The sequence below is a fragment of the Balaenoptera borealis genome (genome assembly GCF_965194805.1).
Source record: "Balaenoptera borealis genome assembly, chromosome: 5".
Classification (NCBI taxonomy): Eukaryota; Metazoa; Chordata; class Mammalia; order Artiodactyla; family Balaenopteridae; genus Balaenoptera; species Balaenoptera borealis.
In genome coordinates this window covers 26,540,012-26,564,031 of record NC_138862.1, presented here as the reverse complement: position 1 = coordinate 26,564,031, position 24,020 = coordinate 26,540,012, and the positions used below count along the sequence as shown (strand labels likewise).

Here is a 24,020-nt window from a genome sequence, read left to right as displayed (position 1 = left end):
ACCCCTATCCAGGCCCCCATAGTCTTTACACTATTGGGGCAAAGACTGGTTTTTGTGTATTTTATGACATTGCTCTGTTTCCTTCCTTCCCCATTGACTCCTCCTTAAAAATTTTGATCTCCATGAGCAAAATGTGCTGCTGTCAGCCCTCAGCAGTTCAAGGAAAGCTGAGAAGGTTGAAATATTTGAGTTTGATCTTCTCCGCTGTGTGTTTGTCCACAGATTCAAAAGCAAAATCCTAAGAAGTTACTGAAACAGGGTTACTTAGTAACTGTCACAACTGCTAGGGCACCAGTATCCTCTCAGCTTACCTTCACCCATGTGGAAACTGTTTCTTTCAAATATTGCTTCTGTTGCTAAAGACAAAATAAAGATGAAGTATAATAACAAATTCCTAAGAAACGTTGTACTATTTGCTCATTCAGACTAAGGTAAAGTCATCCACTTAAAAAACAAACAAACAAAACACCCCACCCTGCTCAGCAGAATTTGCTTTTGTTTTCCTCCCTGTAATTTACTTCCCGGTTATGGTTTAATAACACAATATACTCTATTTCACTGCCCCCATAAAACTGGCGGGCTGAGAAACAGCCACGGTCAGATATGTTCCTGCTCTGGGGTAAAGAAATAAAATCCTGAAGTTTAATCTTGGTGGAAGTGGAGTTGGGACATTATAAGGCAAATTGAGTTTATCAGACGTTTTTGCTGAGATGAGGTTGCTAGCCACTCAAGCACTGCAGACCTCCCAGGTGCCCATCTCATCCAGCACACTCCAATGCTCTCACTTGGTTTAATTTCTGAACGCGAATTGGTGTTGTTAGTTTCAGGTGATACAATATTGCCAGAGTTAGGATTGAGTTGAATAGTGCTTCTAGAGGTTTTCCAGAGAAAACACTCTTGGGTACCAGAAGGGTTAAATCTACAGTGATTTCGATGTGGTTTTTACTTTCTGTTTTTTAAAAGAAGCATTTTTCACTTTGTGGGACTGAAGCGGATGCAGGAGGTGATGGGGTATAAAATCACTGAATTATAGGAGGTGTCTTTTTATGTGCCTGTTACAAAATGGGAGTTTTTATGACCTAAGGGTAAGTTTATGAATAGGCCGGTGAATGATGGTTGAAGAAACAGCATTCTTTATTAGTTGTCTCCTACTTTGTAAACTAAAAGATCACCTATGATATAGTCCATTTAATTAATATTGCATGACTATTTGAATGTCTAATTTCTCCTCTCATATAGATACTCTTTAGCATAAGGGCTGTTTGGAGACAAATCTCCCGATGCTTAGAAACCCAAACAAGTGGGAAAACTCATGAGTGATAAGAGCAGTATATTTTGTAAATAGATACTAGAATTGCTTAACGTTGGAGCTAGTGGCTACAAGCCCAGACACAGTTAACCAGAGTGCCTGGTCTCAAATCCCAGCTTCACTATGTACAACTGTATGATGTGGTCAGCTCAATCTTGTTGTGCCTCAGTTTCCTACCTGTAAAGTAAAAGTCCCCTCCTCTTAGGTTTATTAAGAGGACTAACTCATTTAATATATGGAAATCATTAGTGATTATTATATCACTTTTTGTGATCATTATTTGTTATTATCATTGATACCAAGTTCCTCTGGTCAGATATCCTGATTTTTAGTCTAGTGTTCTTTCTTTTATACTACTGCTACCCAGAAAAGAACATAATCTGTAGGTTCAAATGTGCTGGTAAACACAGACGCTGAAAGAGTGTGTGTGCGTGCATGTGTGTCTCTAGATATGGCAGTCTATACTTCAAATAGTAGTACATCAGAGTACTTCAAAGAAATGTCTTTGTCTCCTTCCATCTAGGCTATTGCAGGTGCCTCCTAAGTGATCTCTCCTTAGCCATCTCTCTCACCACCCTGCCCCAGAATGATGTTTCATGTAAATGTTAGGCCTTTCCTTCCAGTGGATGTTTTAAGGTCACCAGTGATAGTTAGCAGTTAAAAACCTTCCCAAAGAAACGTTTTGGCTGAATAGCTTGTTACAGGCTCTGTTTGCACAAGTTGTCTGTGTGGGACTTCGGAATTTGGTAACTCATCAGTGCTGATAATGGTCACAAATACCAGCTCGAGACCAGGAACATGCCTCCAAAAAACTATATTTTTATAAGTAGTTTTCATTGCTAACCACAATCAGCACTGAATTTACTGTTTTAGGCTTCAAGACTCTTCCTCTGTTCAGAAAACAAAAAAGTGCTTTTACCTTAAGGCCAAAATGTAAATGTGTGACATGTACTTTTCCCCAGGCAAGTGACTCAACTGCAGATGTAATGACAAGCTATCCTTCAGTTTGATAGTTGATCAGTGAACTGGATGTGGAACTGCAGGAAATTTGCAATGTTAGGAAATTAGATAAGCAAGATTATCTCTAAATTTAACCTCTACTTGTTAAAATTATCTACTATTCTGGCCAAAGTTAATGGCCATCAAAATTTGGAAGGAGTATATTCTTAGATTCAATTCATTCCCTCAACATTAATTTAATGAGAGTCTACTAATGTGCAAGGGATGAGGATACAAAGACAAGGAGATACTGTCCTTGCCCATAGGGCATTTTCAGTCTTTGGTGGAGACCAACCCTAAATAAACGCTTGCCAAAATAGAGCTATAAGCAAAGTATTATGGGAGCACAGAGATTTGGAGAAATCTTTTCAGAAGATTGGACTCTTAGAGTGTGTCTTAAAAGGTAAAAAGAAGTTTCTGGGGAGAGAATAGGGGCACGGCATTCCAGAAACGGCCAGAGAGCATATATAAAGGCAGAGAGATATAGGATGTATATCCAAACATTTGTTTGGATGTGTTTGGGGAACTGGCTGGAGGGAACATTTCATAGAAAAGTGTAGTGAGAAATAAAGTTAGTAAAAGTCTATGTCAATCCCAATCTCCCAATCTCCCAATTGACATATATACACTAATATGTATAAAATGGATAACTAATAAGAACCTGCTGTATAAAAAAATAAATAAAATAAAATTCAAAAATAAATAAATAAAAATTTAAAAAAAAAGTTAGTAAAAGTAATTGAGTCCAATGGTACAAGCTTCAAATACCCTCCTGATGGATTTGAACCCTCCCTCAGGCACCATACCCTCACATATTTTTAAGTAGGAGAGTGACATGGATAAGTCTGTCTTTGAATGCTTACTTGGGAGATAGCCTTGCGTATGGATCAGTATGGGGAGAGTCTGTATAGCAGTAGGTATAGGGAGAGTATGTTAGCTCGGGCTGCTATAACAAATACCATAGACTGGGTGGCTTAAACAACAGGCATTTATTTCTCATAGTGCTGGAGGCTGGAAAGGCCAAAATCAGTTGCTGGCCATTCGGTTCCTGGTGAGGGCTCTCTTCCTGGCTTACAGATGACTGCTTTCTCGCTGTGTCCTCACAAGGCAGAGAGAGAGAGAGAGAGAGAGAGAGAATCCCATCATGGGCTCCACCCTCTTGACCTTATCTAAACCTAAGTACCTCTCAAAGGCCCCACATCCTAACACCATCACATTGCGGGCTAGAGCCTCAACATGTGACATTTGGGGGGACACAAACATTCAGTGCATAACAGAGAGGAATTAGAAGTCTCCTTAATAACCAAGGAATTAAATAGCAGGGTTAGAATTAAGGTTGAGATAGTCATGGTGGCAGAGATAGCTCTTAGAGATGTTTTGAGGGACAACATTACTAGATCTTAGCTGACTGATTAAACTTGAGGAGGAATAGAACTAAAGAATTAAAACTGTCAGTGTAATGATTAAATACATAGGCACTAGAGTGACACTCTCTGAGTTAACCCCTCTGTGTGATGTGGCGCTAGGTTCTTAAAGTCTCTGTACCTCAGTTTCCTCATCTGTAGAATGGGAATATTAACTGTACCTACATCATAGAGAAATTGTGAAAGTTAAACATGATAATGGGTATAAAGCACTAAGAACAGTTTTTGCCCTTCAGTAAGACTCTACAAATGTTAGCTAGAGAGTATTTATTACCAACCATAACTCACAATAGTATTCACTAAACTTTTTGAATTGCTTCGTTCAAATTGGTAACATTTCAAACTCTAAAGATCAGGACTTGTGTTAAAAGACATTAAATGATTTTTTCCTTTGTAAAAACTTTTTCATGTGCTTTTTTGTTTCAAATACTATGTTATCATTGAATAGTCTTAATTTATAATATTTGTTGTTTATCTTCTAGGTTTCAGTGAATAAGACCTAAGAATAACAGATAAGAATTTTTACTAAATTTTTTCCAATTTAATATTTTTATCATAGTTACACATTTATATCATTAAAAAAGGTCAACTGTATGTTCTTATAAGAAATAGCAGTCTCATGCCTCTTCCCACCCCACCCTTACCCTCACTCCCTGATACCGCTTTTTTTTTTTTAACATCTTTATTGGAGTATAATTGCTTTACAATGTTGTGTTCGTTTCTGCTGTATAACAAAGTGAATCAGCTATATGTATACATATATCTCCATATCCCCTTCCTCTTGAGCCTCCTTCCCACCATCCCTATCCCACCCTCTAGGTGGTCACAAAGCACCGAGCTGATCTCCCTGTGCTATGCAGCTGCTTCCCACTAGCTATCTATTTTACATTTGGTAGTGTATATATGTCCATGCCACTCTCTCACTTCGTCCCAGCTTCCCCTTCCCCCCCCGCCCCCCAACTCCTGTGTCCTCAAGTCCATTCTCTATGTCTGCGTCTTTATTCCTGTCCTGCCACTAGGTTCATCAGAACAATTTTTTTTTTTTTAGATTCCATATATATGTTTTAGCATACGGTATTTGTTTTTCTTTTTCTGACTTACTTCACTCTGTATGACAGACTCTAGGTCCATCCACCTCACTACAAATAACTCAATTTTGTTTCTTTTTATGGCTGAGTAATATTCCATTGTATATATGTGCCACATCTTCTTTATCTATTCATCTGTTGATGGACATTTAGGTTGCTTCCATGTCCTGGCTATTGTAAATAGTGCTGCAATGAACATTGTGGTAAATGTCTCTTTTTAAATTATGGTTTTCTCAGGGTATATGCCCAGTAGTGGGATTGCTGGGTCATATGGTAGTTCTATTTTTAGTTTTTTAAGGAACCTCCATACTGTTCTCCATAGTGGCTGTGTCAATTTACATTCCCACCAACAGTGCAAGAGGGTTCCCTTTTCTCTACACCCTCTCCAGCATTTATTGTTTTGTAGATTTCTTGATGATGACCATTCTGACTGGTGGGAGGTGATACCTCATTGTGGTTTTGATTTGTATGTCTCTAATGATTAGTGACGTTGAGCATCCTTTCATGTGTTTGTTGGCAATCTGTATATCTTCTTTGGAGAAATGTCTATTTAGGTCTTCCACTCATTTTTGGAGTGGGTTGTTTGTTTGTTTTAATTTATTTATTTATTGTTTTTGGCTGTGTTGGGTCTCCGTTTGTGTGCGAGGGCTTTCTCTAGTTGCGGCGAGCAGGGGCCACTCTTCATCGGGTGCGCGGGCCTTCTCACTATCGCGGCCTCTCTTGTTGCAGAGCACAGGCTCCAGACGCGCAGGCTCAGTAGTTGTGGCTCACGGGCCTAGTTGCTCCGCGACATGTGGAATCTTCCCAGGCCAGGGCTTGAACCCGTGTCCCCTGCATTGGCAGGCAGATTCTCAACCACTGCGCCACCAGGGAAGCCCTGTTTTTTTGATATTGAGCTGCATGAGCTGCTTGTATATTTTGGAGATTAATCCTTTGTCAGTTGCTTCGTTTGCAAATATTTTCTCCCATTCTGAGGGCTGTCTTTTCATCTTGTTCACGGTTTCGTTTGCTGTGCAAGAGCTTTTAAATTTCATTAGGTCCCATTTGTTTATTGTTCTTTTTATTTCCATTTCTCTAGGAGGTGGGTCAAAAAGGATCTTGCTGTGACTTATGTCATAGAGTGTTCTGCCTATGTTTTTCTCTAAGAGTTTTATAGTGTCTGGCCTTACATTTAGGTCTTTAATGCATTTTGAATTTACTTTTGTGTATGGTGTTAGAGAGTGTCCTAATTTCATTCTTTTACATGTAGCTGTCCAGTTTTCCCAGCACCACTTGTTGAAGAAGCTGTCTTTTCTCCATTGTATGTTCTTGCCTCCTTTCCTGACATTGCTTTATCACATGATTAAGGTGGAGCCTTAAAGTTTTTCTGTTTCTTCTTTGTAAATAATAATTATTTAGGGGGAGATAATTTGAGATGAGGTAATGAAACTGAGCAGGACCCTGTGGGGCTCCGGGGCACGGAAACCTTTCTGTGTCCTCCATTCTTTGTTTGTAGGAAACAGACTCCAGTCTCCATGACCTTCCCTGAGTCCCAAAGGGCAGGTTCGAACAGTTGCTAATCAGGGAAGGGAGGGGATGCAAGACAAGGGAGGAGCAGCAAGGAAACATTAGTGCATTCATGGGGCAAGGTTCTGGTTCTGTCTTAAGGGATACACATAACAATATCTTTGAGGTCTTTACAGAACTAAAACTCCCCAGCAAATGGAGTTAGCATTCTTCATTCCAGAGAAGACCACCTGAGGCCAGATTAAAGGAACCAGAGAAGCTCATCAAGAGGTGACCTGAGACCAGATTAAAGGAGTGCAGGCCCTGCACACACTCAAATCTTATCAGCAGCCCCGCCCGTGAGCCATTGCTATAAAACTCTTCACTAAATCCTCCCAGGTTGGGACACGCAGTTTTCCAGGCATGAGCCCTCTGTGTTCCCCCTTTGCCTGGCAAAGCAATAAAGCTATTCTTTTCTACTTCACCCAAAACTCTGTCTCCGAGATTCGATTTGGCACTGGTGCACAGGAGCCGAGTTTTTGGCATTAATAACTCTCCCACCTCTCATGACAAACTCTCCATTTATTCATTTTTAAAAATCAGTATGGACACATATTTTTAAATTTTATTCAACTAATTCACTAATTATTTTGATACTTAAATCGTCTCCCATTTGGTCAATGGAGCCCCTTCAACATGGCTTCTGTGTTCTTTTGACATGTCCACATCATTTTTTGAGGACTTTTTGGGGACAAAAAGACTCATCTTGTTCTTTCCCTGCCTCAGCACTAAAATCAATCATTTCCCTAAAGGGTGCTGATTTAGTGGAGAATGGTTTTAGAAACTAAGATTTGAGTTCTATGTGTACCCACTGCTTTTGTCGGAGGTCACTCTCTCAGACCCTCTCTGTGGACAAGCACACATGGGTATGTTTGTATGTGCATGTATGTATGTATATATGTATGTATGTATCTACTTGAAAATGATGAGTTTACCTCATTATCTTCAATTCTAGTCAAACTCACAGGGTTCCTTCTAGTTTTTTCCCTTTCCAACTTGTAACTCGTTCGGGAATGAGAAACTAGGCTCCCATTATCCTTAATATATTTACTTATCTGATCAATCTTTGTGTGTGTTACCAATTTCCCATTGCCACTCTTCCCCCTGCAGGTGCCCTCTTCAGTCCACTGGGGCTCCGACACCCCACATCCAGGCTCTTATCTCTGTTGACGCCCCTATGGGTGTCCTCCTTACCCCTCTGGCAGCCTGAGAGCCTGCACGAGCAACCCCCCACCTGCTCCAACTCTAACACCCCATACCAGCAGCCCTACCCCTCTACGCCCCTGTGGACACCACTCTTGTTTGTCCCATCTAATAGCTCTCAGACTGAATTGTTCCAGAAGGAAAGGAAAAAGGGCAACATAAACTTTGTACATTTTCTTAGGTCATTTTGCTGGTGCTATTTCTAGTACCTCCAGTCATGAGAGTTTACCTAAGTTGACTGATCAGAAGAACTCGGCACACCCAGACATGTGGCCAAGCTGCAGGCTACAGCAGGCACGAATTCTTGCTTTCCAGCAGTCCCAAGCAGTGAGTAATGGGATAGGTCCTGCTTTTACTTCTAATGAGCATTAAGTTACTGGTAATGACTAAGAAGAGGGTTATTTAACTAACAGTTTCAGATCTTGTTCTAAAGTTTCTTTGTAGCTAACTAGGTTTCTATTTCCAACTCACTTAGGTATGAGATTGGAATGATTTGGAATTAGGCTTCGTAGTGAGCTTCCTTGCTGGTCCCCCTATGTTAGCCATCTTCTCACTGGTTCTAGGGTATGGTACAGAAATACGTCATTTCTACAAGGGATTAATATAATGTAATGTAATATAATGTAATATAATGTAATGTAACGTAATATAATGTAATATAATGTAATGTAATGTAATATAATGTAATAATATAATATAATATAATATAATATAATATAATATAATATAATATAATATAGGACATTTGGGGCTTTGTACACACTGCTGCCGTTTCCTTCTGTTGACAGAGGAAATCCCACCCACGCTGTGCACAGCCCCTTGAATATATATGACTGTGATCATATTTGACTTTATCGCCTCTGCTTTGAAGAACCAGTCAGGAGCTGTGGAGTATGTGTTTTTCCCCTTATTTTCTAGGTAAAGCAGTGGGCATTTATAAGCTTTGACATTTCTTAGCAATGAGTTCTGCTAAAACTGGCTTTTTGATATAAGAAAGGCACTTGCTATCTTCAGGTTCTGATGGGAACTATTCTTGTAGCCTATCCTGGTTGCCTTCCAGAATGAGGACAGATAAGGCACTCTCTGGGTTCGCTAGCAGTTGTCCTGGTTCAGACTAAATCTTGCATTGCCTAGCAGGAGAAACTTACCCTGCCTTTTCTTGTCCCTCTGTTTTCCTCTCCTGGCTGTTTCTGTGGGCCCTCAGAGTGTGGATAAATGTCCTACAATTCCTTTAGACAGAAGATCTTGTGTGAGAGAAATAAAAACTAGGAGTCCAGACAGAGGTGGTATCATATCATGGGAGCTCTGGAAATGAAATCAGGAGATTTGGGGTTCAGTCTTTGCCTCTGTGGCTAAAAAGTTCTGTAGAATGTTTGCAAGTTTCTTAAGCGATTTAGGCCAGCTAAGGGGATTAGACTAGATCAGCAGTTTCTAATTGGCACTTTGTGGATACCCAGGGCCTGAAGGTCACTCAGAGCTGCTTTCGGGGTTCATGGTAGCAGTTTTGGGGAACTGGGGTGACAGTCACTGAGAAGGATGTAAAGTGGGCTGTGCTGTGATAATCTCCATTGCCTTTCACTTAGGGCAGCAGCAGCTCAACTTTCATATATGTTACACCTTAGTTGTTCTTGAAGGATTTTTTTTTTGAAGAAAAGCATTCTTGTAAAATAAAACAAGAGCAAATCAAATAAAACCTATGAGACTCTCAAAGTCCCCTTTAGCACCACATATTTAGTGGTCTCCTATGACATTTATGTATCTTACATGCTGGTTCACTTGTTCTCCGAGATGAGCCCCATCTGTGTCGATCTGGGAGAGAAATTCCATCTGTACTCTGATGAAGGGCAGCAGAGCCCCGCAGGACATGAAATCTGCTGGCTTGGACTTTGAACAGGTATGAGGATGAGAAGAGGTGGAAGAAGCAAAGGAAATGTGGTTTTGCATGTCACTAGTTCGACTCCTCCAGCCTTTTCTGTTAAGTGAGGGAAGCTCCCCGATCTCTGTAGGGCAGCAGCAGTGCCCAGGACCCCACATTTTTTGGGGTGCGTTTGTGAGAAGTAGTGTGGCAGCAACAGTGGGGAGAAACTCAGCAGGGGGCCCAGATGCTGCCCTTCCTAGTCTCTGAGCTATCTGATCAGGACAAAGGAGCAAACTCCCCGTCGCGAGCTAGCCAGCAGTTTAGTTATTTACCTGGTTAGTCGTGGGGCACTGCAGAGCTCTTCTCCCACCCAGCACTGTGTACATTTACCTCAAGAATGTGCTCTTTGGGCTGGTGGTGGTTGAGATTGAGTGATATCTTTCTCTGATGCAGAATAACTGTCTGGAGAGTTATTTGTGGGGTGGAGGTAGGAGAGAGCAAGGAGGATAAGAGCGGTACACCAAACATTCAATGTTATAAAACCTTCAACGATTTATCTAAAATTACTGGGTATTGACTCTACTAGGGGCCATATACATCTTTTACTATTTGTATAAAACTCAGTCTTCAAATAATTGAAGACCAACACCATGTTAAGAGAAAAAAAGAGTATTAGATAACTGTCTTTGTTACACAAAGGATTATTTAAAAAACAATGAAAAGCTGTTCCTCTGAGCCCTCTTAGAACACATGGAAAAATTCAGAATAGTATAAGAACCTCTTGAGTACATTTCCTTCTCTGGAAATCATAGAGACCTGAGCTGAGGGGCTGGAGGTGGTGCTGCTTAGAGGCAGCTGCCTGGATGAGGTAACGCCGGATCCATGGTTTCCAGACTTATTAAATTCATGGAATATTAAAATAAACATAGAAATCAATTGTGATGATTAATTTTATGTGCTAACTGGCCTTGGCTTTTGTGCCCAGTTGTTTCAACACCAGTCTAGATGTTGCTGTGAAAATATTTTTTAGATACGATTAATATTTAAGTCAGTAGACTTTGTACGAAGCAGATTATGCTCCATAATCTCCATAATGTGGGTGGGCCTCATCCAACCAATTGAAGGCCTTAAGAGAAGAGACTAAGTTTCCCTGAAGGGGAAGGGATTCTGCCTCCAGACTGCTTTTAGGTCCAAGACTGCAACATCAACTCTTGCCAGGGTTTCCAGCCTACAGCACCCACAATTGGGTAAGCCGATTCCCTAAAATCAATCAACCCCTTCCCCACCCCATCTCTCTGTCTGTCCACCTACCTACCTACCTATCTATCTACCTACCTACCTATCTACCTACCTATCTACCTATCCGTATTGGTTTTGTTTCTCTGCAGAGCTCTGAATAATGCACCAACATAAGATTGTGCTTTTAATTTTTACCAAGTAAGGACTCAAAACCAAACAAATAAATAAAAATGAAAACCAACCATCTACTGTTATCACTTCACGAAGGAAAGAACAATTTTCTGCTCCCATCATAGGAAAGAAGTAATCTCAGAATAAAGGACAGTTCTATTAATTGAAGAAATCATGTCCTGCCAAACAGCTTACTGCACTGACTTTACGTTTGTCATTTTCCATTCACAGGTGGAAATGTCTGAGCCAGTCTTTAGGAGTTGTGCCCTGGGTGACCCAGCTTCTGACTGTGTGGGAGAACAGCCCCACTGTCACTCCTAAGAGAAGTCTCCCCAAATACTTTTCCCTGATAAGAGAATGTGGGAAAGTAATGAGGTGTCAAGACTTACTGTCCTTTTTTCCTTTCCACAAACAGTACCTAGAGAATTGTAGAGTTGTTTATGAGCCATGTGCATTCTGCCGTCTCTTCTCTTTGTTTTCAGATGGTCATAGAAATATCTTGTTGAAAAAGCACCTCACTGTTTCTTCTTAATGAAACCACACTTCATGTCCTTTCAGCTCAGTTCTGCTGTTCATGCAGAGGCGGAGGAAATTTTCCATTGCAAGTTTCTTAAAATTCATTATCCTTACAGAGTGTAAGAGCTGGAAGTTCCCCTAAAGATCACAATGTTCAAGTCTACTTTTGACAGGCGAGATAACAGAGGCTAAGAGAGGTGGAGTGGAGCCCAGGAGTGGCAGAGGAGGGTTAGACCCCAAGTTCCCGCATTTCAGTATAGCAATGGCCTTGCTCATTAAAACTTCCTCTTCTGCCTTCATCACTTTCATTTCAGTTGACTCTTTCCCCCAGAAGAGCCCTTCTCCTTTTACCTCTCCTTTTCTTTGCTTTGAAGTTACAGATCTGACACTCAGTGTTTAGCTATGCCTTGGCTTTCTTCCACGTTCTGTGTACGGATGGCCTCTCATAAACCTCCTTTTATCTAGGTTTCACATTTCCCCACTTTCCTCTGCTGAAGCTTGATACCAACTGACCTATAAGGGCTTGCCCTTCAAAACAGCCTTAGTCCACTCTTGCCTGTAGGACCAATTACCAAGAGGACAAGTGAAAATAATTGCTTGGAAATTATTGCTTAAATTAAAGCTACAGAATTCATTTTGTTTCCTACATACTATTTATAGGAACTTTTCAAATTTCTCATTTTCCACACACTTGAAATTTTATCTGTTGGGTAGGGTTTTGTGAATTTTTGAGCCACAAATTTATCTGAGTTTCAGATTCTGATTTATTTTCAGTAGTGCTCTCAGTTTAGTTTACTCCAATTGCAAAAATACTCCTTCTCTGTAGGTATTTACAGTAACAAACTCTGAATGCAAATTTAGAGAAATTCAATCAATGGTGAGTCATGGGTGCTAATCTCCACCTCATCTAAACAGTCCAGCAACCCTTCCACTTGTACCCAGGACTTTTCTCATTTCTCAAGAAGCAGCTATTCATTCACCCCTTCGCTTGAGCTTCTGACCCCATCATCTTTTCCTTTTCTTTCATGGAGAACAGAAACAGCCAGGTAGGCACTTTCTCAACTTACCCTCCAATGAATCTCCTTCAAATACTTTCATCTGCAGTTTTACCTTCTCTCTAATATCAAAGCCTGAGATGATCCTAGACCTCTTCAAAGACAATTCATTCTAGGTGTGCCACATTGTTCTGCCTCTTCAGTACTTTACTCCTTTGATTATTGCTGCCTCTCCATCTTTAGCCTTTCCACTAGATCTGTCTTCTCAGAATTTACTCATGTTTAAGTATTGATACTCCCCAACTTGAAACAAAACAAAAACCTTGGACCCACAATCCTGACTTCCTCAACTTTGTTTTATGGTTAGACTTTTTAGAGCCCATACCCCAAATCCACTATCCTACTTGCCCACACACACTTCAAATCATTATGATCTACTTTTGCTCCCATAGGTCCAGTAAAACTATTCTCATTGAATTCCTAGTTGCTAAATCCAGTGGACCTTTTTCAATCCTTATTTAATTGCTGGGCAGAATCCTTTTCAGTTGGCCAATATAGCTCTGTTGGCTTTTATATCTCTTAGACCCAAAGCCTACAGGGTTTGTTAAGAGTTCCTGGAACACAATCTCAATCTGATGAAATAATTAAAATGGAAAATAGGTGGGAACCAAATGGTGAAGGCTTTTAATGCTGAGCTGTGAGGATTGATCTTTATTCTCTAGGCAGTGGTAATCTGTAAGAGTCTGAGGAAGGAAGTACAATAGTAATATCACATCGTTTGGGAAGTGAACGCTGGGGCAGTGGATGGTTTGGAGCAGCGGTTTGCAAAGTGCTGTGCAGGGCAGCAGGGCCAGCATCACCTGGGCATTCGTTAGATGAAATTCTTGGGTCCCATCTGATCTACTGATTCAGAGGCTTTGGATGTGCAGCCACGTGACGTATGTGTCATGAAGCTCAAAGTTAGAGAACTACTGGTTTGGAGGAGAAACAGAGACAGAATAAGTACTAGTCATCAAAGGCCTAAAATAGAGTCACAGAAATGTTGTGGAGAGTGGGGTATGTGAAGAGAATGTGCAGTATTCAGTCACTGGATGAGGGCCTTAGGCATTTTTTTTTTTTTTTTTTTTTGTAGCTACTGACAGAGAGAACATGCAGTCCTGGTGCTGCCTCTGAAGTCTTATTCGCTCCTTCATTCAACATATGCTTACTGTGTTGGGGTCATTTAGTATGACCAGGGAGAACACAGGCCAAGCTCAGAGCTAAAGTTATGACCATCACTGGTTTGTATTAGATCACTTCCTGCAAGATGCTGGTAGATACAAACTGTGAGCACTTAACAGTTAATTCGTGGAGGACAGAGAAAAGTGCTCCAAAGTCACCCCACCTATGAACAATGAACACTTTTAACAGGAAAACAGACATCTACATTACCAAACGATTTAATTTCTCTTTAGAACCTTTGCATCAGTTTCAGCTGACCCAAGGCAGACCATGTGGTCCTGAGGGATAGTTCCGCTATGTGGTGGCTCTCAGCAGTTCACTTTTAGAAACCAGTTCTGTAAGATCTCAGAGCGGGAGAGCACTGAAATGAGGTGTCACAGGGTTCTCAGTTGCAAGCCAGAGAAGGCAACTGGTTGATTTAGGCGGAAAAGGAATTTATTCAATGGGTAGAGATTGCCCAGGAAGCTTGGAAACCAGGCAGCGACAAAGGTGATTCTTCAGCTACTAGGTTCATGGCCAAATTCTCAGAGCAATGGCTACTCAACACCAGATGCTAGGAGCTTACCTGTTGTCCCCATTGGATATACCAGATGTTTCCCCTAGTGATAGTTAGACGCTGCTGCTCTCAGCGTGGATCCTCTCCTACCCAGTTTCTTTGCTTCGCCAATTAGGGTGCAGTGTCCCAGTTGCAAGGGAGGTTGGGTGAAGTTTTTGCTTCCACAGGTAAAAGTGGTCTGTGCCATTTGAACACTGGAATGGGATTCAGATGCAGAGCACATGCCGCCCCTCCCCCCCAAAGAAAAATCCACTGATGTAAACTTGCAAGTCGTGTGGAACTTTAGAAGGGATCTAAGACATCATCTAGATCAGATTCCAAAGATAAAACCTTTTAAAACCTTTTAATTAATAATTTAGAACACCAATATATAAATGATTTAAAAGGCGTTCTGCCTGCAGCTCCCCCTCCTTTCTATTCATCATACTCACACCTACTTACCAGTCTCTAAGACACCTACAGAGAATTCTGGGTCCTATAATGACATTTAAAAATGAGGGCGAACCAATCATTTTACAAGTACTTTGAAAATTCTTAAGGAGGCTCAGAACCTGTGCAGGAACAAAGATGATGAAGCAGAAGACTTACATTTTACCAACTGTTGGCTCTAGCTTAGTGAATTCAGGCTTAGAAAAGTTTAAGTGATTAATTTCCCTTAACGTCACAAAGCAGTTAAAGCTAAATAGGAGAACAGCTTCATTTGTGGTCTGGTGCTCTTTCCAGTACTTTCTCCAAACCAGACTCTCTTGATCTTCATTGCCTCTTCTGGAGAACAAAGTGGTCTCAGACTGTTAGACTTTGAAGAGACCTTCAAGGACGATCAATATTCTTTGCAACCCATTAAATGTTTCAATTCTCAAACATCCCTTATTTTGTAATCTCCCTCTTATCTCTTGAACAACTGTTTCCTAGTTTCAAATTATTACCACAAGGTATATAAATTACTTTAAAAATCATTTGTGGGAAAAATGATAATTAAAAAAAATTCAGATTCATAGTGCTAACCATGAGTAATTTTGAATACTTTATTATTTTAATACCCTTTTAAAAGCCAACTTAAAAATATTCACAACAGCTTTATTCATATAACCTTAAACTGGAAACAACTCAAAAGTCCATCAACAGGATGAATGGATAAACAAATTATAATACACACAAAAGACTAGTCAGCTAGAAAAGAGGGAATGAACTACTGAAGCTTGCATTAATATAGATGAATTTCAGAGCAGCCGGCTGAGTGAAAAAAGCCAGAAGCAAATGAGCACATCCTGTGGAATAACATTTATGTCAAGTTCTAAGGCAGGCAAATGCAAATTACGGTGATAGAGATCAGAACAGTGGAAAGGAAATGGCGAGTGAAGAGATTAGAAAGGGGCCCAAAGAGGGGATGGTTACACAGTTGTATACACTTATTAAAACTCAAACAACCCACTTAAAATCTGTGTATTTATTGTATGTAAAGTACACTCCAAATTAAAAAGTTGTATAGACATCTAGAAAGCCACAGGAATCTTATTTTCTGCTTCTGAACTCTTGGGACAGAGGGAATATTAAGTATCAAAGAAAGATTCTCACAAAAAAATTAAGAAATTGTTAGATAACAATTCTAAGTATAGACTCCCTAATCGTGAAAAACAAAACTTTTCATTTAGGTCAATAATTTAAAGAAAATATACGGACACAAAAATATCCACTGAAGCTAGCAGATAATAAAATATTTATTTTATTGTTGTAAAATTAAAAATAGTAGACAAGCATATGTAGTTACAGTTCCAAAGCAGAGCAATACAAATATATAAATTATTGCAGTTTTAAAAGGAAAATATAACAGCCAAGTAATGTCTAAATAAACTTTTTTGAAACCAACTTGGTTTTCATCACTGCAGCTTCATTTTCTTTTCTCAAAGGTCTTAGACAATTTTGTACAAATTTCTACTCAAGTTTAAAGCAAGATTAACACACACACAAATTGTAAAAGTATGAATGGCATTTAACAGAAGTCACTACTGAACACTTTCTAAAATGCCTCTTTTGGAGGCAGTAGAATGGAAATAAACATTCTACACGTTTGAAAGAAGAAACACACATTTACTAAAATTCCCTTTGCTTTCTGTGCAGTTGAGGGAAGTTCAACTAACACTTTTTCTGAAGGGAGGGTGGAGGGCAATACTCATCTTCATGATTTTTAAATTTGTTTTTAATTTGGTAAGGTTAAAATTGTGGACTAATTCAACATCACTGAAATGCATTAGTAATCTGGATTATTTTAAACTAAAGAGAATAGGAAAAGCATATGTTACAAACTAGGTGCTCAAGAAATCTCAACGCTAGAGACTTGCTATGATATGGTTCATAGCAAGGTGACCAAGCTGCTTAATAGGTTAGACTACATTATCATAAGGGCAGTTATGAAAGGATGAAGTGAATGAAAATATTTAAGACGCTGGACGGAATGTTGTTATTCCAAGCACAGTATTACAGCCCTCCTCCAAGATACCTTTACTTGTGCCAGAGCCTTATTACCTTATTATTTTGGTAAATAAACTCTCTCCCACCCCACCACCACAGTCCTCAAATAATTATTTCCACCAACCTAAAGTTAAAAATGCAATTGAACACTGAAATGAAATCAATTATCTTTGCTTTACAGCCACATCTGAACAAAAGATTTTTAAAAAAAATCTATTTGTAGAGTACTAAACTTTTTATTAAGTACTTAAAATTACTCACATATCTTACTTTAGCATAAAAATAACGCTACAAGAACTTTACACTGTACCATTTGAAAGTTTTTTATGTCACGTAACTTAATTTTATGGTCACTAACCTGAACCTCCTACTAAGCTACACAAATAATTTCTTTAAAAGTTCCTACTGAAGTTTTGAGCATATACATTTTCTATTACATTTTACAACATTAATAACACTAGCAGATTTCTTCCAAAACAAAACAAAATAAAGCCAAAACTGGTAAACATTAACACAGACATCCATCCCAAAATATTAAAAAAAAAAAAAAAAAAACGCAGCAAAAACTGACCGAAAGCCTCAACATTGTAAACACCTAGGTAAAAAAATATATAAACAAAAAAGAATGAACTTTAAACCATTTTCAGTGGTAAAGAATACAGTAAAATAAAAAACCCGAGAAATCTCAAGATGCTTATCAAGATGCCAACAAAACAATATATTTTGACTATATTACTGAAATCACTTTCCAACATGAATTTATTTTAAAAATAATCCTCAAATGCATATAAAAATGGGCACTTTGTGGTGAAATGAACATATAATTTGAAAAACTAATAACATTTCTCTGCTCCAACACTGTGTGTAAGCAGCTACATAATGGAAAGAAACACTATCCTGCTGCCTGCATGCATCATCTATTATTGGTCTCTTAAGTGCATGCCTTTAAGAAAAAAAAAAAAAAAGACTAATTTGGATACTAAATACTAGGATCAAAGGATAATAATTGCAAAGTAAATAGGTTTTTAGCTTAAATAAAAGGCTGTAAGCATTTTAAATCTTTAAAGAGAACAATCTTGTGTGGTCAAAATAACTTTAAACTTCAAACTGATTTTTTAAACTTAATTCAACTTGTCTAATTATGAAATCTAAAGTGAAAAAATATTAGTCTTATTTCACTCCCTTTAATTATATAAGCTGTGAAAATGTCAATAATGGCTGATTAGCAGTCTCTTTTTTACCATTTTTGAAACTAAAGGTATATGTGAGGTTTTCTTCTAAACTTCCTCAAAAAGTACTAACAACTCTGCAGAAAAATAGCCTAGTATGGTAACCAATATTTGCGGTATTTCATGTTCTCTGAAAACTCAACTCTATCCCTTATCCTTATTTTAGCATATACAATAATTGCATAATCAAGAAAACTAACATAGGAATATAAAATAAGTTGACCAAATATTTGGATAAACTGCTGTGCAAAATACTTTTGTCAAAAATTTTTTTTAACTAGGATACCCTTCCAAATTAAGTACTAGTGCGAGTACCAGCGCCGCAGGTATTTTTTAAGAGCACCTTGCCTTTGAAGGGCTTAAGTAGAAATATCTAAATGGAATAAATTAGAGTCCTCAATTAAGACCTTCGTATATACGCTCCCATCCAATTGTGCCAAACTCATTAGTAACGCTATAAATTTGCCAGAAACTCTAAGAAATAAGCAGACACTTTCTTTGGATAACACTGTTGTATTTGGGACTGCACCATATGGCTCATGTTCTGGCAACAAGCTACTACTTACATCAAAGGCAACACATCCCAAACTTTTACGACTGTCCCTAAGTGATCTAAATAGAACCACAAATGTGTACAAGCACCCTGGCTGGGAAGATTCTTAATGAATTATGCCAAAAAAGAGTAAAGTCAAATTTGAAAATCTGACCATAACAACGAAGCACTGAGATACTTATCAGCTTCATCAGGAAATGTCTTTATCCAGCTTATAATTTATAGAGATTTTGATATTGCACCCATTCAATTAAAGCTTATCAAAACTAAGGCAATGCATCCCCACTCCCTGGATTTTAAATTCATTCTGGGTGACTCAACGGATTGAGAGAAATTGAAAACATCTTTCAAAAGCTCCCTCCGAAAAGCAGTTATGTCATACTTCAATGAAAACAAAATCAGTGAGATATCAATTGATATCCTCAGGCAAATTTAACACATTTTAGCATTACAAAAAGTTGTTTTCTACTAGATTGAGGTGTTTCTTTGCTTAATCAAATACTCTTTGTGTTCAAGACTAAAATCTGACCCAAACCAGGGCAGGCTGCCAAATTTAAGGCAGAAGTTATTCATAGCTTTAGGCGTGAAACTGCCAAGTTAATGGGCTTTTCTGTGGATTCTTTCAAGCAAAGGACCCTACCTCATAAATACATTCTAAGTACCAGTTGAAAACAGAATTTAGAGCCCATTTTAATTCTGCATTGGTTTTAGCTTTTACTATATTATTTGAAAACTTATCTAGCTGTTTGAGACAAACTATTAGTTCGGAACTCTTTGGAAACATGATAGGCAAAAAGAGTATCCTCTCAAAAACGGACTTTTTTTGAATTAGAGTTCTGTTTTTCTGTGACTAGCAATCTTCTCTTTTCCTTTAGATTCTAAAGTTTAGAAAATGCTTTATTTGGGCACTCCTTTCAGTGATGTTGATAACAGAATTTGGACAGTTGAAGGATTCCTGAACTTTTATCTGAAGTGGCACACAAAATGATTTTAATTTTTTTCAAAGATAGGACCACAATTTCATGGCATATTATATTTGAAGATAGACATTACATTTGACTTGGAAGTGAGACTTGACTTAAATTCTGTCCAAATCTAACACATCAAAGTCATTACAATGAAAGTAATACTGACGTAGAATAGGCTTTTACTTCTATGGAGACAAGCTGACATACAGAAACTAGATTAGCATTTTCTTCTTGAACTCATAACTGTTTTTGTTAGAAAAAAATAATGTCTTTTATTTTCCTGTATACTTGCTTTAAAAAGTTATTAATTCCTCTTTCATAAGAGTTATTAGAAGTCAAAACAATTCAACTAGATAGATTTCTATGCCAAAATACATTTATCTTTGGAAAATAAGATAACAGCTGTAAAAACATTATTAAGAGAATAAAATGCAGTGATCTGAAATATGGGTAACATTCACACATGAAAGTGTAAATATAATATACAGAGCCATTCAAATACACATTTATAAACAGAATGAAAAGGTACCTAAAATACTATTTGTATATATAAAATTTTCATATTAAAATATTGCTCAATAAATAAGACGTGATATTATGAATTCCATTTACCTCTTAAATGTTATCTTTAGTAGTTTAGACTAACCTAAGAACTTTGTTAACCTTCTGTTGTTCTGACAGGTGAATTACATTAAACCATGTTTAACAAAGTCACACTCTAACGGTATATTTAAGTAGTCACATGTGGTAAAAGTTAGGGAGGGCTGTTTAGTAATTATGGGAAAAAAGATTTCCCAAATGAACCAAAATGATTAACCCTAGAAGACTAAAGTGTAATGATCTGCTTTATTTGACAAAGATGATAAACACTGCCTTAAGTTTTGCAAATTTAATGACCATAAAATAATTGACCATAACTTTCTTCAGCTTCTTCAAAGTGTGCATGCCCGGCAGGCCATAGGAAGGATGTGTAAGTTTAGAGTTCAGTTGTTTATGGGTACGTGTGACTTCATTCCTGTTCGTCCCATTTGCAGACACGGTAACTTGGAATAGTTCTTGAGAAGCTGTTCGATGGCAATGTGGCGGACATGGAGCTCTGAGGCCAAAGAATCTTTTTCTTGCACTTGGTGGGCTAACTCTTCAAAAACTTCTGAAAAGATTTAAAAAGTAGTTCCATTTTTAGTACACAGAAAGCTAATCTATGATTTATATTTCAAGTACTTTAAAATGAATGCACTGGGCAAATGTTTGCAATGAAAGTAGTTTGAAATCAAGGAAACGGTTGTGTTTTGATCATCCTAGGAAGTTGTATGCTTTGCATAGCCAACTGGAATACTGTTTTCCTTTTCTCCATCAAATGAAATTTGAGAGTCAAGCAGTGACTTAGAGATGCATAGCAGAAATGGCAGTTACAACTACCTCTGAGACACTTTTCTCAATCTGAACAGATCAACAGGTTCAATCAATTTCTAATATGACTTATGGACAGTAAAGTGCCCATTAGTACCCAGGTCTGGAACCCCCCTAAGAGGCTTTGGAATCAGACTACCGGAGTTTTGAATCCTTGTTCCGACTCTCATGAGTCTCAGGCAAGTAACTTAAACTATGTTTTTTTTTTTTTTTAATAAATTTATTTATTTATTTATTTGTTTTTGGGTCTTCGTTGCTGCGCGCGGGCTTTCTCTAGTTTCGGTGAGCGCTTCGTTGCAGTGCTCAGGCTTCTCATTGCAGTGGCTTCTCTTGTTGCGGAGCGCGGCTCTAGGTGCACGGGCTTCAGTAGTTGTGGCACATGGGCTTAGCTGCTCCGCGGCATGTGGGATCTTCCCGGACCAGGGCTCGAACCCATGTCCCCTGCAATGGCAGGCGGATTCTTAACCACTGCGCCACCAGGGAAGTCCTAAACTATGTTTTAATTTCTTATACATAACCTCGATAATGAAAGTAAGCACCTCACAGGGTTATTGTGAGTATTAAATAAGATCATACTTGTAAAGTACTTACCGCAGAGTAAGTACTTGATAAATATAAGGTGCTATTATTATTATCTTATTATTCTGAGAGGGTGTGTGGTCAAGAAAGACTACTAGTTTTGGAGTTAAAAAGACAGGGGTTAGAATCCTTAATCTGTTACTGACTGAATGCATGATCTCTGTAAGCAACTAAAGCAACTGTAAGCAACTTAATGTCTCTGAAGCGCAGTTAGTTTCCTCGCCTAAATGGCAATCAATTGTAGGAAAAAAAAAAAAAACAAACAGTTGGGGACTGTGAACACTGTTTCAGCATCCTATTTGATGATGTTAACAAATTACTAGCCATTTTCTTTTAAAGATGTGATAGAGGTTGTGATTGCCTAAAAAATGATGTTGTTTTTTTGAGAAAATCCTACACTATTTACGGACAAAACAAAACGTTGTCTGGGATTTGTTTTAAAATAATCCATGCTGGAGGTAGGGATGGGTCGAGGGGAATGGGTGCACGCAGAGATGAAGGAAAATGAGCTACGCTTTTGATTATAGTTGAAACTGGGAAAGATGGGTCAACGGTTCCACTATACTATTCTGATTACTTTTGTGTTTGGAAAATTTAATAATAATTAAAAAAAACAGGGCCAATACCACCTGCCTAAAAGAACTGCTAAGGAGCACACCTGCACAGTGCCTGGCACAATAGTAGGTAGTCAAAAACATGTTAGTAAGAGGTAGAGATTTAGTTGTTGTCTCCGTTTTCACCTAAAAAAAGAACCTATTTCACCTGCAGTTCATAAAGAAGAATAAGAAGAATTCTTTTTGCTCTGGAAACTCTAACAGGTTCTAATCCCATAATTTAAATGCAGATGAAGCTAACGGGATTTTCTGTATCAAAATTTGCACATGTAAAAAGCACTGACACTGAGTCTTTACCCTGTATTTGTTGTCGGAGCTCTGCATTCAGTTGCTTTACCTCACCAAGAGTCATCGAATTCACTGAAACATGAAAATATATTCATTATTACCATGACAACCTGGGAAAAGAAGTTATCTACACCACCAACACAATATCCTATTTAAAAGAAATATTTGCACTTATCTTCCCACATAACATTCGGCAGGGCCCCAAGATTCATTCATTAACTCCTGAAGTGTTGAGTTTTCAAGTTCTGACCACAACCCACAGTTAGAAACATTTCACTCCCAGTCTACCTCCACCTGTAATAAAAGGTTCACTGAAAAATTCTTAGCATTAGGTCCAGTGGATTCTGATATTTCTCATTCTGTTTCAGTTTTTAAAAAGTGCTAGTCACTACCCATCAAGTTGATTTTGCTTAAGCACTACGTGCTTCATGATGTGTAGCTTGGAAAACACTAAAGTGCTGTGGAAATAGTTTGAAAAATCAATTTGTCTACCTAGCTATATAACCTTAGATAATTCATGTGTAGAATCATGGAGCTTTATAAAAATATACCCAAGGGCCCTTCTAGCTCTAAGATCACTTGATTTTAAGTCAATTAAAATTATCTTAGCTCCTATGAGTTTTTGAAGAAATATATGCAGACTGAATCAGTCACTTTTTCCAAGTGCACACATTACCTTTGGCCTTTAGTGAAATGTCAGATTTCTGCTTTTGAAATGCCACCCCCAATTAGTCTTGTAGGGATTAGCAATGTGCCAGTGTGTGTTTGTCAATGGTTGAGGCTGTACTTCTAAACTATATGAACCCTTAACTTTCCAATTCACAGTTGTTGATTCCATTCCGTTAATAATTTAAAATCGCAATACAAATGATGGGACTGCAGAATTCCAATGGTTTAGGACATACTAAGGAATATTCCAAAGAAATGACGAAGAGATTTAAGACATCTCATTTTTGCTAGGGTGAACCTGTCATTTAAATACTGTATTTACCAAATCTATAATATCACAGCAAAATTCTTGACACATCACATCTATAAAACATAAAAAAACCCAACAGAACTCCAACCTTTACCTTTTCTTCCTATTTTTACTTACATTCTTCTCTGCTGTAATGTGGATGCTGGGTATGGACATTAACCTCTGGATTAGAGACTGTCTCTTCTTTCTTCTGTTCCTGGTTGTGACTCTGAGGCCACAATTCACTATTGTGGCATAAAGTGGCACCTGAATCTTGTAACACAGCAAGCCCAAAGTCCGTATTTTCCCTCTGTTCCAATATTCTTTGTGTACAGTTTGAGAGGCCACCTGCATTTCCATCTATCCACTTTGCAGAATACTTTGGTACTTGGGAGTCAAACTGTGGGAGTAACTTTTTATCTGGCTTATGCCTGAAATTAAACAGGTGATGCTGGGGATTTTTAGAACATTCGGAATCTGAATCCAGATCCTTATTTTGTGCATATTGTACAATCCAGTTTATCTTCTTACTCAAAATGGTTTTAACTTCTTCGTAAGTACTTTTTGAAAGCTTAGATCGAGGACAATCCTGGTTTGCAATCAAATGGTATTTTTCAAAGCAGTCTTTATGGCCCCTTAATGATTTGGTGTGCAAGAGATTAGATTTTGGTATTCCTAAAGAAAAAAAAGAAACAGAAGACTTGAGACAGTTTTGTTTTTTATAAGGTGCATTAAGAAATACAAATCTTAGTAAAACAGTCACTGATAATTTGTAAATCAGAGGAAAAATGCTGAAGAATATTGGTATTAATATAAAATACAGCCTAA

The 24,020-nt window shown here is 38.3% G+C and overlaps 1 protein-coding gene across 2 annotated transcripts in view; it reads right to left on the bottom strand.

The window, feature by feature from the left end:
* Positions 1-10,836: 10,836 nt before the first annotated feature.
* LOC309628689 (protein EURL homolog) overlaps positions 10,837-24,020 on the bottom strand; it is a 36,248-nt gene continuing 23,064 nt past the window's right edge. The window contains exons 3-5 of one of the 2 annotated variants that reach the window (XM_082391973.1): positions 23,331-23,867; positions 22,244-22,306; positions 10,837-20,493 (exon numbers count right to left, since the gene is read on the bottom strand). In XM_082391973.1, coding sequence (XP_082248099.1) covers positions 20,327-20,493; positions 22,244-22,306; positions 23,331-23,867 — 767 coding nt within the window. In that variant the 3' untranslated portion in view covers positions 10,837-20,326. The other variant, XM_082391974.1, reaches the window with a different exon arrangement.